Source organism: Triplophysa dalaica, chromosome 7, assembly GCF_015846415.1.
Source record: "Triplophysa dalaica isolate WHDGS20190420 chromosome 7, ASM1584641v1, whole genome shotgun sequence".
Classification (NCBI taxonomy): Eukaryota; Metazoa; Chordata; class Actinopteri; order Cypriniformes; family Nemacheilidae; genus Triplophysa; species Triplophysa dalaica.
Genome location: NC_079548.1, coordinates 19,107,678 through 19,123,047, shown reverse-complemented (window position 1 = coordinate 19,123,047; position 15,370 = coordinate 19,107,678). Strand labels below are relative to the sequence as shown.

The following is a 15,370-nucleotide window of genomic DNA, read 5'->3' as shown; positions in this document are numbered from 1 at the left end:
GCTGCGGGGAGTGAGGTCATTCTGTTTTTGATGGAACCGCTGCATCAGTCTCACCCAGAGGAAGAAAGGCCTGGCCAGGAGTTACTTGTGTTGGCCAAGACTGGACGCTGACACTAAGGTAAAATGCTGCAAAATATGTCAAGAACAGAGAAATGCTCCTGTGGGTGCACCACTTCATCCCTGGGAGTGGCCAATGAAGCCCTGCAGACGTGTGCAGATGGCATGCGGGTCCGTTCATTGGGTGGATGTTTCTAATCATAGTCGATTCTCATTCTAAGTGGAGAGAAGTATCATCCAGAGATGAACGTCCATTGGGGCAAACCCTTACCTTAGAAACTATATTTCCCTTTGTATTAACTGTCAATTTCATAGCTGATTTAGTATTAAATAAAATAAAATATTACCATATAACAACATATTAAATTATCCATGAGAAATGCTGCTTTTCAGGTACTGAAAAATGTAAGCGCTTGGTTCCAATATATGTAAATGTCTTATTTAATATATTGCCTCGATATAGTCTCGAAAGTACAGCAACCTCTTCACGTTTTGTTGTAGTTACAGAGTGCACACCTCCTCCATTTAGAGCATACTAATACCATGCATCACAATCTGGATATCAATGGTTCTGAAGAACACAACACCCTGCAAAACAGTCTTTATGTGCTGATTTATATGAGAGTGCGCACTCTGCTGGTTAAAATAAGACCGTGTCATCTGCCTTGCGAAATAAAAGAGCGCCCTCTGCTTGTTAAAGTCTTTTTTGATACAGACGTGTTTTGTAAGTCAAAGGATGAAACACAGACAGCAGGGGGCACTGGGAGACTTGTATTCTGGTAGCAGAAGAAAGCCTTTGCAGGTTTTATATTGTGAAATGTTTTGATTGGTGTTGTTTGGCGATTTTGAACTTAAAAAACAGCCTCCTGATAACCAGTTATACTTAAGTCAATGTACAGGACTTGTTGTACTGAACAAACAGTATATGCCTGTAGGTTTACAAGGATTAAGGGTAAAAGAAGGGAGTTCATACTTGTATTTGTTTAATTATTGTGTATAATTGTTTGTAAGGTCTCTTGCATTTGCGATGAACAATTATTCAGTTTCTACTTTTTTATTTACGAAACTGTAATTCCAAGTCAAGTCTGATTAATTTATCAAGCGATTTTCATAATGCCCATTATTTCAAAGCTTCATATATTATTGTTACATAGAATACCAAATCAAATCCATCGTGTTTGGATTTCCCTGTAGGTAAACGGGTCTTTAAATAATAATTTAGGCTAATAAAATAATGTTTGTCATTTAAATAAACGTTGTTATTCTTAAATTGAGTCACAAACAGAATGTATCATTTTTAAATTTCATATTGTTTACTGTTGATCAAACATGTGTAGCTCTTTTTAGATAAGTTTGTTTAGATAAGTTTATGTTTAGATGGTAACTAATGCAACAGTTCAAGTCAACTGACAACTTGGATCGCACAGGAGTGAGCCAGCCCACAATCCTGTCACCCAATTGCCTGCCAAGGGGTGTGGTGGTGATACGCGTTTAAAAGATCCTCACTGAAAGCTCACTGTTCACAGGTCTTCTAAACTTGTTATCAAGGCACTTGTCTGAAACTCCAAAGCGTAAACATGGTTGAGTGGACAGAGTTCGAGCGCGCCACCATCCAGGACCTTTTCTCCAAGATGGACTACGACACTGTGGGTCAACAATCCCTTGCAAGGTAGCAAATCCAGACACTTAGACAAACTCCATGCTGCACAACGGGCTAATAAGTATGTTCTCTAATAAAGTGCTTTTGTCTTGTAGATGTCTTATCGTCTACCCCTGGACCCAGCGGTACTTTGGCAACTTTGGAAACCTGTACAACGCCGCCGCCATCATGGGAAACCCGAAGGTTGCTGCTCACGGCAAGGTTGTCATCCACGGGCTGGACAGAGCTGTGAAGAACATGGACAACATCAAAGCAACCTATGCCGAACTAAGTGTTCTGCACTCCGAGAAACTCCACGTCGATCCTGACAACTTCAGGGTAATTTGACATGCACTTTTAAAATTCAACCTTTATTTTTCATCATTTTCAATAATTATTATTCGCATTATGTTCTGTTGTGTTCTTCCACAGCTTTTGGCTGACTGCATGACCGTCGTTGTTGCCGCACAACAGGGAGCTGCATTCACACCTGATGTCCAGGCCGCTTTACAGAAGTTCCTCGCTGTTGTGGTCTCCTCTCTTGGAAGACAGTACCACTAGAGACCAAACATGCTTTGACTGATGAACAAAGAGCCAACTGATGTTTCGACAAAATAATGTGTTCTTCTATGTTAAAGCAAATAAATGTTTCAGTATTCAATATTCAGTGCATCCTGTGTTCTTTATATTTATTTAGACCTATTTATATTAATATTGGTGCCAACTCAAATATTGGTAAGCACAAAAGTAAAAGCACATATGTTGTTGTTTCTTATTGAAGACGTTTACTTGTAGTTATTTGATGCAATACTCTCTATATGTGCGGTTGCAATACTGAACACGTCGTATATTTATTTCTGGTAATTTTCACTCAAAATTTGAGGTGGGATGCGTTCAATTGCATTCAAACAAACATTTCACCCCCCAGGTTAAACGAATGATTTTTTATTAGCAATTTTTTTAATCAGACTTAATTCTTCTTTCAATTATGAAATTGTTTTGAGGTGTCAAGTAGCTGGAATAACAATACACAGCAACCGGCTATAGTTTGAACGTAATTTTTATGATTAATCGATGTTGTTTTAACATTAATTGTGGTTATATGACCACACTCAAAAATGGTTATTCATTTTACAATGTAATAAGTAATGTAGTTTGATTCAACACATTTTTGTTGGTTTCACGTCCATAATACTGACATAAAAACGTGACTCTTGAACATGTTATTGAACTGCATAGTGGTTCAGTTTGATAAAGGTAAACTAAGTTGAATTTCTCTCTAAAGTTTAATTTGTTTTACGACAACTTTTAATTATTTAAGAATAATTCGGATTGGTTTCCCACCGTTGTTCTCAGGATCGATTTTTAAAAAAAAATTATTACATGTCCTCGATTAACATAACCATTATTTAATTATTTCATGTCAACTAAATGTTTAAATGATTGTTACATTTTTTTTGAGGATAAACAAATATAAATAAATTATCTAAACACACAAATAAGAGAGAAACGATTCATAAAAAAACGACAAATCTAAAAGGTTGTTTTTTAGTAACTCTACACACAGACATCAAATACACACAGATGTGACAAATTTAAAACACTACTATCTTATATACAATGTATACAAATATTTTTATTCTAGACATTGTATTTTCAATCTTTTTGTGTTCGTTACTTTAGGATGAAAGTTACAGGCAGTCTTAAGTGAACAAATTTCACACATGAAAACATTTCACACTTGAGAACTTTGTGTCTGTAAATGATATTGAATTTTCAACGTCAGTATGTTTCCGAAGAAACACAAGAGATGTTAGTTTGTAATGATGTTTCTAATATAGAGAACAGAATAGCCTACAGACTTTTACAAACACTTGTTAATATTGTTCTTGAAGTTTTTGCAAGTTTGTTCATGAAATGAGTTGTAGATGACTGAATAGTTTTATCTAAGTTGGCGTCAAGTATCACTTAAGTCATGTCTAAGTAATTAAAATAAAAACAGTTAAATCCTAAAGAGGGTTGGGAGAGGACGACAGGATATAGGCCAACAATATTGTTTTCTCATTTTCATTAGTTTTTTTTATGTTTTTGTGTTATCTATTACTGTTTGTCCTAAAGTCAAACAAAATTAAAACACAATGTTTTCTAAATTAAATAATTTCCCATATGCTATAGAATATTTATTCACATACATATACAAATGACACACTCATATGAAGGCAACTGAACATGCATAAGACAGAAGAACAGTGTCTTATATTTTTTTATATCTGTGTAGCAAGCTGTATATTTTATTGTGGTATATGACCAATCATTTGATCGTTGTGTACGTAGCGTTACTAAACTCGTAGTTTTTTAACAACGTTTTGGTTTTGCAAAAGACATTTTTTTTGGAAGGTGAATGTTTTAGGATTTGTGTAGTGAGCTTTAAAAAAAACATTGCGTTTTTAGCATGTGCTTTGCCATTTTTTAGACATAGTACTCTTTTCATTTAACTTTTCACATTTATTATTCTTTTTAATGCCACACTTGAAACTTTCCCCAATTTACTAAAATATCATATGCGTCTGCAATTTCTAATGCTTTAGCAATATCTAGGTATTTGACTTTGAAACAATTTATTGACAGCTTGAAATGAAGACATTCAGTCAAGTTTAGAGCATACAATCTTTTATTGTATCGTAGAAAGCGAGCACACTATCAAGCGAGCACACTATCAAGTGCTTATCGGTACTTTTCGGCCAGAGCCAGAGCCAAAGCAGAGAGGAACTTGTCCATTGCCACGTGAGCCTCTGGGGTGAAATCATCGGGGAACAAGATAGCCAGCACCACGAGAATGTTGTGATTCAAAATCTGTTGGAAAGCAAGAAATAAAAACATTACATGAAAACAACATCAATAGTAAGATGAAAATTAAAGGTACATTTCCTTGCACTTGCCTTGAAGTTGGCAGGATCGACCCGAAGCTTGAAAGCATGAAGCTCACTGAGGGTCAAGAGTCCATTGGTAAGGTCATCGATTTTCGCAACAGCTTCACCAACACCAGCCATGACAACAGCTCCGTGCTTCCTCACGGCAGCTGAGCCGGGGCTCAGGTCCTTCCAGTGAGAGAAATAGGTCTTGGTCTGAGGATAGACCACCAACATCCTGAAGAAACATGGATAGTTAAGGTAAATGTCATGACACGAACTGTGTCTGCTTCACAACTTTAAATGAGAGCCATTTTGAATCACCTTACCTGGAAAGAGCATTGTTACCAATGTCATCAGCTTTTCCTGAGACCTTGGCCCAAAGGGCTTTGACGGCAGCTTTGTCTTTGGCAGTGAGGCTCATTGTGGAAGGATGACTTTGCGGCAAATCTCTGTGAGCTGACAGCAAGGGAGTTGGCTTTTTATACCGCTGAAACACAGAAGACAAATTCAAGCCCCTCCTCGAAACCTCAAAGTTTTCTTATCAGATTTTGGCCGACTACCAAAATGTTCTATTTTATAAATTGTAATGAACTTAATGAATAACATAAAGCGGTTCTCACCTAAACATTCTGTTGTTTAATTGTTAAAAGAGTTGTTGTAAAAGATGTTGTTGCAACAATACCCGCACGTTCAGCCTTAAAATATATTTCAAAGCTACACGTATCAAGCTTGGAAAAACAACACGTTTTATTTTTCGTTTTGTTAATGTATAGACAGCAAGTATGCGAAGGTCTGATACTGACACAGCAATAAGCAATTGTTTGTACGTAATTCTTATGATTTAATCGATGTTGTTTTAACATAAATTGTGATGTAAGCAATGTTTGATCCTACATTTGTATGAAGTTAAACTTAGTTAAATTTCTCTCTGCTTTGGTGTCATTTGTTTTACTACAACGTAAATTATTTAGAAATTACATAGAGGATTGGTTTCCCAACGTTGTCTCCAGGATTGTCCTCAATTAATATTACCCAAATTTAATTCATTCATGTCAACTAAATGTTTATACAATATTCTTTGGGGTTTTCATTTAAAAAAAGTATTTTTTCTTTTTTTTGAAAATGCATTCACCAAGACCTATTTCTCTCCCTGGAAGGACCTGAGCCCCGGTTCTGCTCCCGTGAGGAAGCACGGAGCGGTTGTCATGTCTGGAAACCTCAAATTCCTCTTATCACTTTTTGGTTGACTACCAAAATTTTTCATTTTATAAATGTGAATGAATTTAATGAATAACATGAAGTGGTAATCACCTAAACATTATGTTGTTTAATTGTTAAAAGAGTTAAGGATGTTGTTTCAAAAATATCCAAACGCTTAGCCTTCAAATATATATTTCAAATGGCTACACAGCATCACAATATCATCCTTTGTCAGTGTTAGCACACGATTTCCTTAATAAAATCATAAACGTTGCAGGCTTTTTAAAACATCATCAAAGTAGCAAAGGAACAAGTATTATTACCTTTAAGCACATTGCGAGCTTATAATAATAATAATTTTATAGTAATAACATCAGTACATCGAACTTATTTCAGTTAAATTCTAAGGCAACATTTCGTCAACTTAAGAAATGTGAAATAATGTTTAGGACTATACTTTGTTATTTAAATGAACATGAATGTTACACTTTTTCCCCCGACATTAAACATGTTGATAAGGATATATTGTATCGCAGGAGTGAGCCAGCCCACAATCCTGTCACCCAATTGCCTGCCAAGGGGTGTGGTGGTGATACGCGTTTAAAAGATCCTCACTGAAAGCTCACTGTTCACAGGTCTTCTAAACTTGTTATCAAGGCACTTGTCTGAAACTCCAAAGCGTAAACATGGTTGAGTGGACAGAGTTCGAGCGCGCCACCATCCAGGACCTCTTCTCCAAGATGGACTACGACACTGTGGGTCAACAATCCCTTGCAAGGTAACAAATCCAGACACTTAGACAAACTCCATGCTGCACAACGGGCTAATAAGTATGTTGTCTAATAAAGTGCTTTTGTCTTGTAGATGTCTTATCGTCTACCCCTGGACCCAGCGGTACTTTGGCAACTTTGGAAACCTGTACAACGCCGCCGCCATCATGGGAAACCCGAAGGTTGCTGCTCACGGCAAGGTTGTCATCCACGGGCTGGACAGAGCTGTGAAGAACATGGACAACATCAAAGCTACCTATGCCGAACTAAGTGTTCTGCACTCCGAGAAACTCCACGTCGATCCTGATAACTTCAGGGTAATTTAACATACACTTTTAAAATTCAACCTTTATTTTTTATCATTTTCAATAATTATTATTCGCATTATGTTCTGTTGTGTTCTTCCACAGCTTTTGGCTGACTGCATGACCGTCGTTGTTGCCGCACAACAGGGAGCTGCATTCACACCTGATGTCCAGGCAGCTTTACAGAAGTTCCTCGCTGTTGTGGTCTCCTCTCTTGGAAGACAGTACCACTAGAGACCAAACATGCTTTGACTGATGGAAAAATAATTATATGATTTTTCAACAAAATTGTTTGTTCTTCTGCAAAGCAAATAAACATGTAATTATTCAATATGCAGTCCATCCTGTGTTGTTTTTATGGCTATCCTTGCAGACAAATTTAAAAGCAAAAAACAAATGAAGCTAAAAACTGTTTCATCTCATTGGTGTTACCTGACATATGGTACCAGTTTACTACACCACAATTCAATAGGCTTCTCACATGGGCTCAAAATGTTATCAAGGAAAAATACTCTTAACAACTTAAAAGTTGATAAGTCAGGTGTTATTTCACATGCTCGAATGAATATGGTGTTGGGAGATGGTCGTACGACTCATTTAAAAAGTGTTAAATTGGTAGAATTACTTATTCCGCCTGTATTTAATTCAAGGTAATACACATAGCATAAAAAAAATATACATCTCGAATGCACTGTTGGTCTCTTGAATGTTAGCATTTATGAAAATAAAACTAATACATCCCTGAAGACTTTAAACAGTCAAGAAAAGAATATCCTTAATGAAGTGAATTGACTCAAACTAATAATAATATTGATTTGATTAGTTTAAAAAGTCAACACATTTAGATTTTAAACTACTATGTAAGAGTTAAAAACAGATTTGTTATCCTTGCAAACTTTGTTTTCATATTTTTATGTCATTATGATTATGTTACGACCTCTAAAAGCCACAATTATACATTTTTACATTCAAAACAGAAATACTAAAACAAAACGCTAATCAAATAATCCTGTAATTTTATGTGAAAGCTAATATATTATCAGTTATACCTTCACTTTAGTTCGTTTAAGTCCTAAAGGGAGCACAATGTAGTAACAGCTTGATATAGGATGTGGGTTACTTAAAATAAACGTTGTAACCTTATTTAAGTAAAATCCCCTTCTAACTCGATATAATAAATAAATTCGATTTCGGCTACTTCTAAATAAAGAACAACTTGTTTCTTATAAAATGCATTTGATTGGACCAAATTAATCTGGTCGAACTACAATTCGTTCCGAAATACCGTTTTTCCACACTGATAAAAATGACAAGGATATTTACTTAAAAAATTGAGGTAACTGTATACACATAAATATTTTAAAGTACTTTAAAGCATATTTTAACGCAATATTCCACGAACAAATCAAGTAAAACTACCTAAATTATTTAAGCACGTCACATGAAAAACTTTAAAAAATCAAGAAGAAATAATTGGAGCATTGAAGTTGACTTCTTGATCTTTTTCAACTGCAGTTTACAAGTATTATTGTTTATAACATGTATGATATACAAGTAAGCTGAGCGTTGACTCAATACTGACATTAGCAGCATTACCGTTCACTGTGATAAAATCACATAGTATGAGCTTTCCCACAACCTAAGAGCAATCACGAAACTCAGAAATACAAGCAGAAAATGTTCTAAATCTTAAAGACTACCGAAAAATAAACACTATCAAGTCCTTCATTTCATTCTAAAGCACATAAAATAGCACTTTTCCACTGCTCATTTTAGTTATGTAGTTCCACTACAAATTAATTAATTAAAGATCGTTTATACAAGTGGGTTGAACATGATACAATTAATTTGATATCACTCAATTATTTGTGCATTTAGAATTCCGAGATATTTCTATTAGTTTAACTTGAATTTTGGTTTTAAAAAACAAGAAGTTGAGTTTAGTCAATTCATTTTATGAAATCTACTACGAAACAGAATCACGTTATACAGTGCAGTAATAAAATAAGGCAGGCCAAGGCTAGCTAAATTGAATGTTTTCGGTAGATCTAGCAAACGATAGCATGTTAAAAATAGCATCATTTTTAACAACATTATAACACACGTAGCTATAGAAAACGACCTTTTATGTTTATTGGCTATGAATTTATAATGGCTAAAACCGTTGCGACATTTACGCGTCTACTTTTTTGTTTATGAAAACCAGTTGCTTTTCACGGACACCCATGTGAGGTTTTGAAATATTATGGAGAAATCCGTAAAAAATAAATGTAGTCAAGTTAAGAGTTGACAATTTGTATTGTATCGTAGAAAGAATTATTCATGCTGGCACATGTCTGAAGTGTCTGAAGTGAATACACTGTCGATACCTTTCGGACAGAGCCAGAGACAAAGCAGAGAGGAACTTGAACTTGAACTTGAACTTGATGGAGTTGGTATTTTATACCGCCGACATGCAAAAGACCGATCCAAGTCAATCCTCGACAGTTTACTTATCAAATTGGGTCGATTGCCATTAATGCACCATTCTCCCCTTTATGAATATGAGTGAATTTAAAGAAAAGCCTGACAAAAATAATATTCTCATGAAACTTTTTGCTTTCGTTTAGGTACGGTTTAAGGGGTTAGGAAGACTTTTACAGACGGCATTTGGAGTTATAATGAAACATTAATAAAATACACAAATACTTTAATTAAACATATAGGACTACTTTCTCTTTCTGTATTATGTAGCCTGATATGAATTATTGATTGCATCACCAATTCACTTAAACATTATGTAGTTGCTGCCGCGCCTTGCTGGGGAAATTGGTGCATTATCTTTGCAAGTGCTTATCTAAAGAGGTCTTGTCCCTGTTCAGATAAGGCAGGCTACTCCAACCGTTTTACATTAAATGTCTTAACATGCAATTGTTACAATTTCTTAGTCGTTTCTCTATAAAATTAAGTAGTATTCACTTTTTGAAGTTTGTTTAACTTTAACTCAGCATCATGCAACGTAGGCTAAGAAGAACGGCATGCCTTACAACGCTTATTTGCTCTATAAAGCGTTTAGGTTTCTTTAAACGGTTATGCCCTATACACAGATAGCAAATTTTTCTGCGGCCCAAGTGCCATCATTCTATACGGTATCTGGGCCAGATGAGGTGGTATGGGGAGTAAGGTGTGGGCCGCAACAATTTGAAAATATTTTTTTACATTTTTATTTTAACTTAGTTTTAATTTTACAAATAAAATACTCGGTTTTAATACATTCAGTGAAGGCTATAGAAGTGTTTTCATGAATAAAATTTTCACACACTGATGCTTGTTAGTGCTTTTAATTACAGCCTATTATCCCAAGGCACATAATTAATATAATAATTAAGTCATTTGGCAGACGCTTTTATCCAAAGCGACTTACAGTGCACTTATTACAGGGACAATCCCCCTGGAGCAACATGGAGTAAAGTGTCTTGCTCAAGGACACACTGGTGGTGGATGCTGGGATTGAACCAGCAACCTTTGATTTACCAGTTCAGTGGTTAAACCCACTAGACCACCATCTCACATCATCAGCTGGGAAACAATTTGACATGAAATGCGTAGTCTATATAAAGGAATGAATGTTGTGGGGAGTTTGATCAAACTATGCAAGCGAGACAGCGAAAAGTTGTCTTACATCAAAAACAGCGATGTCTGCGGAGCTAGATAGTGTTTTTGCACATTTTCATCAGAGAACATTTTAGTGCCCTGGCTGCCATGTCAGAAGAAAAATTTCTACACAAATTTCGCCTGCCACGGGAGCAAATTCTGCAGCTCTTGCATCTTGTTGGCCCAACTTCCCCCTCAGCCCCGAAAATCAGCTGCTGCATGGCGGCTCTTCGTTTTCATGCCGTGGGGAGTTGAGGTGTTTGTGGATGAATATGGGCTGAGAAAGACCTCGATGTCGCGTGTTTGTGTTCACTTACTAACAAACCGTCAAGCCACCGATACTGTGAATAATAATAATGTGAATCAACACAGATCGTGGAGAACATTAACATATGTCAAACTATGAGAATATAAATTACCCTTTCAAAAACAAGCGAAGCCAAACAACCATGAAGCTATTAACGCAGAAAACGTATTGCCGTGAGGGTTCGGGAGTCGAACACTTGCCAAATTAGAAATACATACAACACACACACACACACACACAGACACACACACACACACACACACACATCCTCAAACACACATATTTCTTTCTTTTCTGTTTCAGTGAGCCCTGGTAAATGCAATTTCTACTATTTCTAAAGCGTTTCTTTATAATAAACATTGTTTCTCAAAGGTAGAGCGAACAATTTTCGAGGCATCGATATAAACTTATTCAGCACCACACCCATGGACAGCACCTGCTAACGTCACACTTAAGTTTTACCTTAAGTACCCTCAAAAGGTTTAGTTGGGGAACACGCCTATAGAAAAGGTATAACTTTACAAAGTCACGCGACGTCATTAAAACAGAGCCTATGGAAAAGTAGACCTGCACAAAAAGTTTTAAATAAATTAAAGTAATTTAAAAAACAAAGTCGGAAGTATGTTTCTTAAGTTCAGTGTACAAGGCTTGAAATGAAACTCTGATGTGTTTTATAACGAATTATAGAGCATCGTCATACACAAATTCATCAATTAATTGTTCGGGCAGCTGCATTAGCTTTCTTCAAAAACGAAGAACATTCACTCATGTTCAATACAGCTAATATTCTCGACTGAAATACGGTGATAATAATGTGGTTGTAGCTGCATCATTCTTTAAATGTTTTATTTTGTATATTAAAAGGATAACATGTAGGCTATTATCTTTTTAATGTAATATCCTTCACATGTCGTGGCTGCCCAAACTGTTGTTGCTTCACTCCGGACATCAAAGTGTCTTGCAGTCGTAGTCCCTGCCCTTAAAAGACAGTATCGCATTTAAAATAATAGCAGCCATTACTGTCAATATCTTCTTGTCACTTACTCATTCTTCCTTCACATTTTTAAACATTTTAGAATATTAACATTAATAATAAAACATATTACATATGTTTTCATTAAAAATAAAAAAAAACCACTATCTTGAGGTCTCGCATTCAGATGCTTAAAAAAACAGAAGCGTGATTCGACTGAAAAACTGTGTTCTTACTGCTTACTCCAAGCATCAGTGTCTGATTTAATAATACATACATTAATTCAATAATACATTTCATCTAATTCAATTTCAGCTTTTCAGACTACGTGTATGTATTGGAATGTCATTCAAATGTCTTTCTGATCACAAAAAAATAGGACCAAGTTGCATACTCGACTGAAATACAGTATTGTGATAACGTATATTTCAGTGCCCGATTATGTAGTAAATAATACAAAATGTAGCCTATTACTAGCTAATGATTACCAGACACGTGCATTTTGTCTGTGTAAAATATAATTTCACAAAGAACATTTACAAATAGTTATTCATTTTTCAACCAGTTAAAAAATAAAATAAAAGTTAACAACGAATATTTAGCACAAGAAATAGCATGTGCAAGACGCTATTTGAAAATGATGATCATGATACAATTTGAACACGACTTCTGAAACGTATTTTTATAACCTTGGATGTTTCTGTAAAGTTTTAAGGTTCTGTTTTATTATATATTAATTCCCTCCCAAGTTTAAGATAAAGATTGATATTCATGTGCTTTTATTTAACGCGTTTTATCGAAGCATTTAAAGCACTAAAGTTTTAATAAACATGACAAGAGTATGTTAACACAGAGCCTAAATAACTATGAAAAGCACTCTTTTTTTGTGTGCAGACACAGAAAAGACATGGTTGGTTTCATAAAATCACTTTTATTATTTCATCCTTTTCAAAGCGAATACAGTGTCGCATAGGAGATGAATGCACAGTCGCATTAGCGGTATTTCTCAGACAGGGCCAGGCTGACCTGAGCCAGGAACTTATCCACAGACACGTGCACATCAGGAGTGAAGTCAACAGGAAACGTGATGGCGAGAGCCACAAGCAGGTTGTGGTTGATGATCTGTAAAAGCGACACACAGTAAATACACGCATTCATCAAAAGCAAGATCTTTTTATTTGAACAAAACTTTAAACGAGACGAACCTTGAAGTTAGCAGGGTCCACGCGCAGCATGAATGCGTGAAGCTCGCTCAGAGTGAGCAGACCTCCCTTGAGATCATCGATCAATTCAACTGCCTTGAGGACTCCATTCACCACAGTCAGCCCATGTTTCTTCACATTGGGTGAGCCGGGGTTCAAATCAGCCCAGTGGGAGAAGTAGGTCTTGGTCTGAGGGTACACGAAAAGAGTCCTGCAACGATTTCAAACAGAAGAGATGAAATTGTTGTCGCAAGAATGATCATAAATTTAACAACATACAAATACAAGTGTTACCTTGATAGAGTCTCATTTCCAATCTCTTCAGCCTTGGGGGCAACCTTGGCGAAGAATTCCTTCACGATGGCTTTGTCCTTTGCGGTAAGACTCATGGTGATTCAGTTAGCTCTAGACAGGCTGCCAAAAAACTTCAACCTCTCTCTTGCTTTTGGTAAGGCTTTTTAAAGCTGAGGAGGGCACTGTTTTGAACGCAAGCCTTGACCCCACCTCTATTTTGTGAAAAAGGGGAGGACATATCATATCTTGATAAGCAAGAAGCAGTAGCCAGTTTAGGTGTAAAAAATTACTTTATATTTTGTATTTATTTTTATTTATTTAAAAAAATCTATCTCAGTTAGTTATTTAAGTCTTCGATACTTTCAAGCTACTTAATTGTTTCACAGTTTTGATTAAAATTGTTTTGCTGACAAAACATTAATTAAACTAGAACATGCTGAAAACCTCTTGGTACAAATATAGTAATCTGATCAGAAGAAAATCAGTCTATTACAATGCAAGCTCAAATGTTGTTTAGACTAAAAAGTCAAGTCAGTTAAAAGTCAAGTATCTAAAATTGTGGGTTCAGACCCATACATTTAAAGTTGTTAAACTTGTTAACCTACAAAATCCGCAGACATAAAAATTCAAGTAATGAAGTTAAAATCAATCCGTTCAAAATGCAATAAGGAAAACTATAAGTCCTTGTGCCAAAATAATTTGATTATTTACGTTTGGTCAAAGAATAAGAATTGATGGGACATTTAAATAGTAGTTTAAAAGGGTTGCAGAGGGTTTGACTTATTTTAGTATCATTGATGTTGTTATACAGTAAGTAATAGTTCTTTGTGAAGTCACTATTCAGGTCAAAATAATTTTCACTTGTAGTTCTGTGGAGAATTAAGTTTGCTCGCATTTTGACCAAGAGTCATTCTTGAATTGTTTCAATAATTGTGTTATCATATCATAAAGTCCATCAAATAAGCATACTATAAATTAACTTGTTAGAGATTTCAGTGTACTTTATCTTATTACTTTTAAGGGTTGTTTTCATTACAGGTCATACAGTAAGACTAGTCCTATACTAAGATACATTTCCAAAAAGAAAACAGCTTGAACTAACATATATGAAATTGATCAGTGCCATTGTTTTGTTTCAAAATGCACACATGCTTCTTGTGTAAGGCATGTTTGTAAAAACACATGAGTCCAGGTTTAATCTAATCGCTGTCTGGAAAACTGTGCTTTAACATTTTTGGTGTTTTCATTTAATGCTCGTCCAAGATAGAAATAATAAAAAATGTATCTGTTTTGTGAGGTGTTGTGAGATTTTGCTTTAAAAATAGCAGGTCGTATGGCAACAAGCCCTATTTGTATACCCAACTAGAATACCAACCTAAATAAAGTAAACTGTAAAAAAGGGTATATTAGCATGTGAAAATTATTTGCATGTATTTAATTTAATACCAGACGCATGTATAACTTTACTGTTAAACATGCTGAGAGCATATAAAAGGGGAACATATTAAGAATGATAACACTAAAATCACTTATTTAAATAAAAATGCATGCAGTGATTTTAAACCCCATTGACAGTATTGAGGTTTAATTACAGACTGTAGTGGATTGATAAAAGCCCTGACATTATTTTTTGACAGAACTACTCTTTAGCTTCTCTTAGAGAAGGGGCATGGCTGGATTTCAAGTTTTATCATATGGAAACAGAAACGTAGTTTATCATAAAGTTCAGCAGGAGTTACACCCACTGCTCTGATCTTGATTTCAAAGAATTGGCCAAGATCTATGATCTACTCCTATCAACTGAACCATGCTGTGAATGTTTTTTTTTCTGAGAACACATGTATTTTTAATAAAAAAGGATAGCAAATAGGTTATTTTATTATGCTTTTAAACAATGTCAGCTGTTGGTGTCTTGGGAAAAAGTAACTGGAAAACTTCCAGAGTGGTTATAGATCGGAGCAATTACGGTTTGGCAACTATGGTATCCAGTGACACAACAGCTTTTTCACACAAGTCTATTGTTAAAATTGTTTGTGATAAAGTCTACTCATCAAACTAAAGTTACAATGTATTAGTGT

The 15,370-nt window shown here is 35.4% G+C and overlaps 4 protein-coding genes across 4 annotated transcripts; 2 read left to right on the top strand and 2 right to left on the bottom strand.

Annotated features, from left to right (window-relative positions):
- Positions 1-1,539: 1,539 nt before the first annotated feature.
- hbbe1.1 (hemoglobin beta embryonic-1.1) lies at positions 1,540-2,359 on the top strand. The gene is made up of 3 exons (XM_056752587.1): positions 1,540-1,726; positions 1,813-2,035; positions 2,129-2,359. The coding sequence occupies exons 1-3, from the start codon at positions 1,635-1,637 to the stop codon at positions 2,255-2,257; spliced, it is 444 nt and encodes a 147-aa protein (XP_056608565.1). The 5' UTR covers positions 1,540-1,634; the 3' UTR covers positions 2,258-2,359.
- A 2,061-nt stretch (positions 2,360-4,420) lies between these two features.
- LOC130426088 (hemoglobin embryonic subunit alpha-like) lies at positions 4,421-5,043 on the bottom strand. Its single transcript, XM_056752632.1, has 3 exons — positions 4,935-5,043; positions 4,636-4,843; positions 4,421-4,549 (listed from the first exon to the last, which is right to left on the bottom strand). Exons 1-3 carry the CDS (start codon positions 5,027-5,029, stop codon positions 4,421-4,423), a joined length of 432 nt encoding a protein of 143 aa, XP_056608610.1. The 5' UTR covers positions 5,030-5,043.
- A 1,419-nt stretch (positions 5,044-6,462) lies between these two features.
- Positions 6,463-7,117, top strand: LOC130426063 (hemoglobin subunit beta-2-like). The gene is made up of 3 exons (XM_056752594.1): positions 6,463-6,586; positions 6,673-6,895; positions 6,989-7,117. The coding sequence occupies exons 1-3, from the start codon at positions 6,495-6,497 to the stop codon at positions 7,115-7,117; spliced, it is 444 nt and encodes a 147-aa protein (XP_056608572.1). The 5' UTR covers positions 6,463-6,494.
- A 5,672-nt stretch (positions 7,118-12,789) lies between these two features.
- hbae3 (hemoglobin alpha embryonic-3) lies at positions 12,790-13,424 on the bottom strand. The gene is made up of 3 exons (XM_056752646.1): positions 13,293-13,424; positions 13,002-13,209; positions 12,790-12,918 (listed from the first exon to the last, which is right to left on the bottom strand). The coding sequence occupies exons 1-3, from the start codon at positions 13,385-13,387 to the stop codon at positions 12,790-12,792; spliced, it is 432 nt and encodes a 143-aa protein (XP_056608624.1). The 5' UTR covers positions 13,388-13,424.
- Between the last annotated feature and the right edge of the window lie 1,946 nt (positions 13,425-15,370).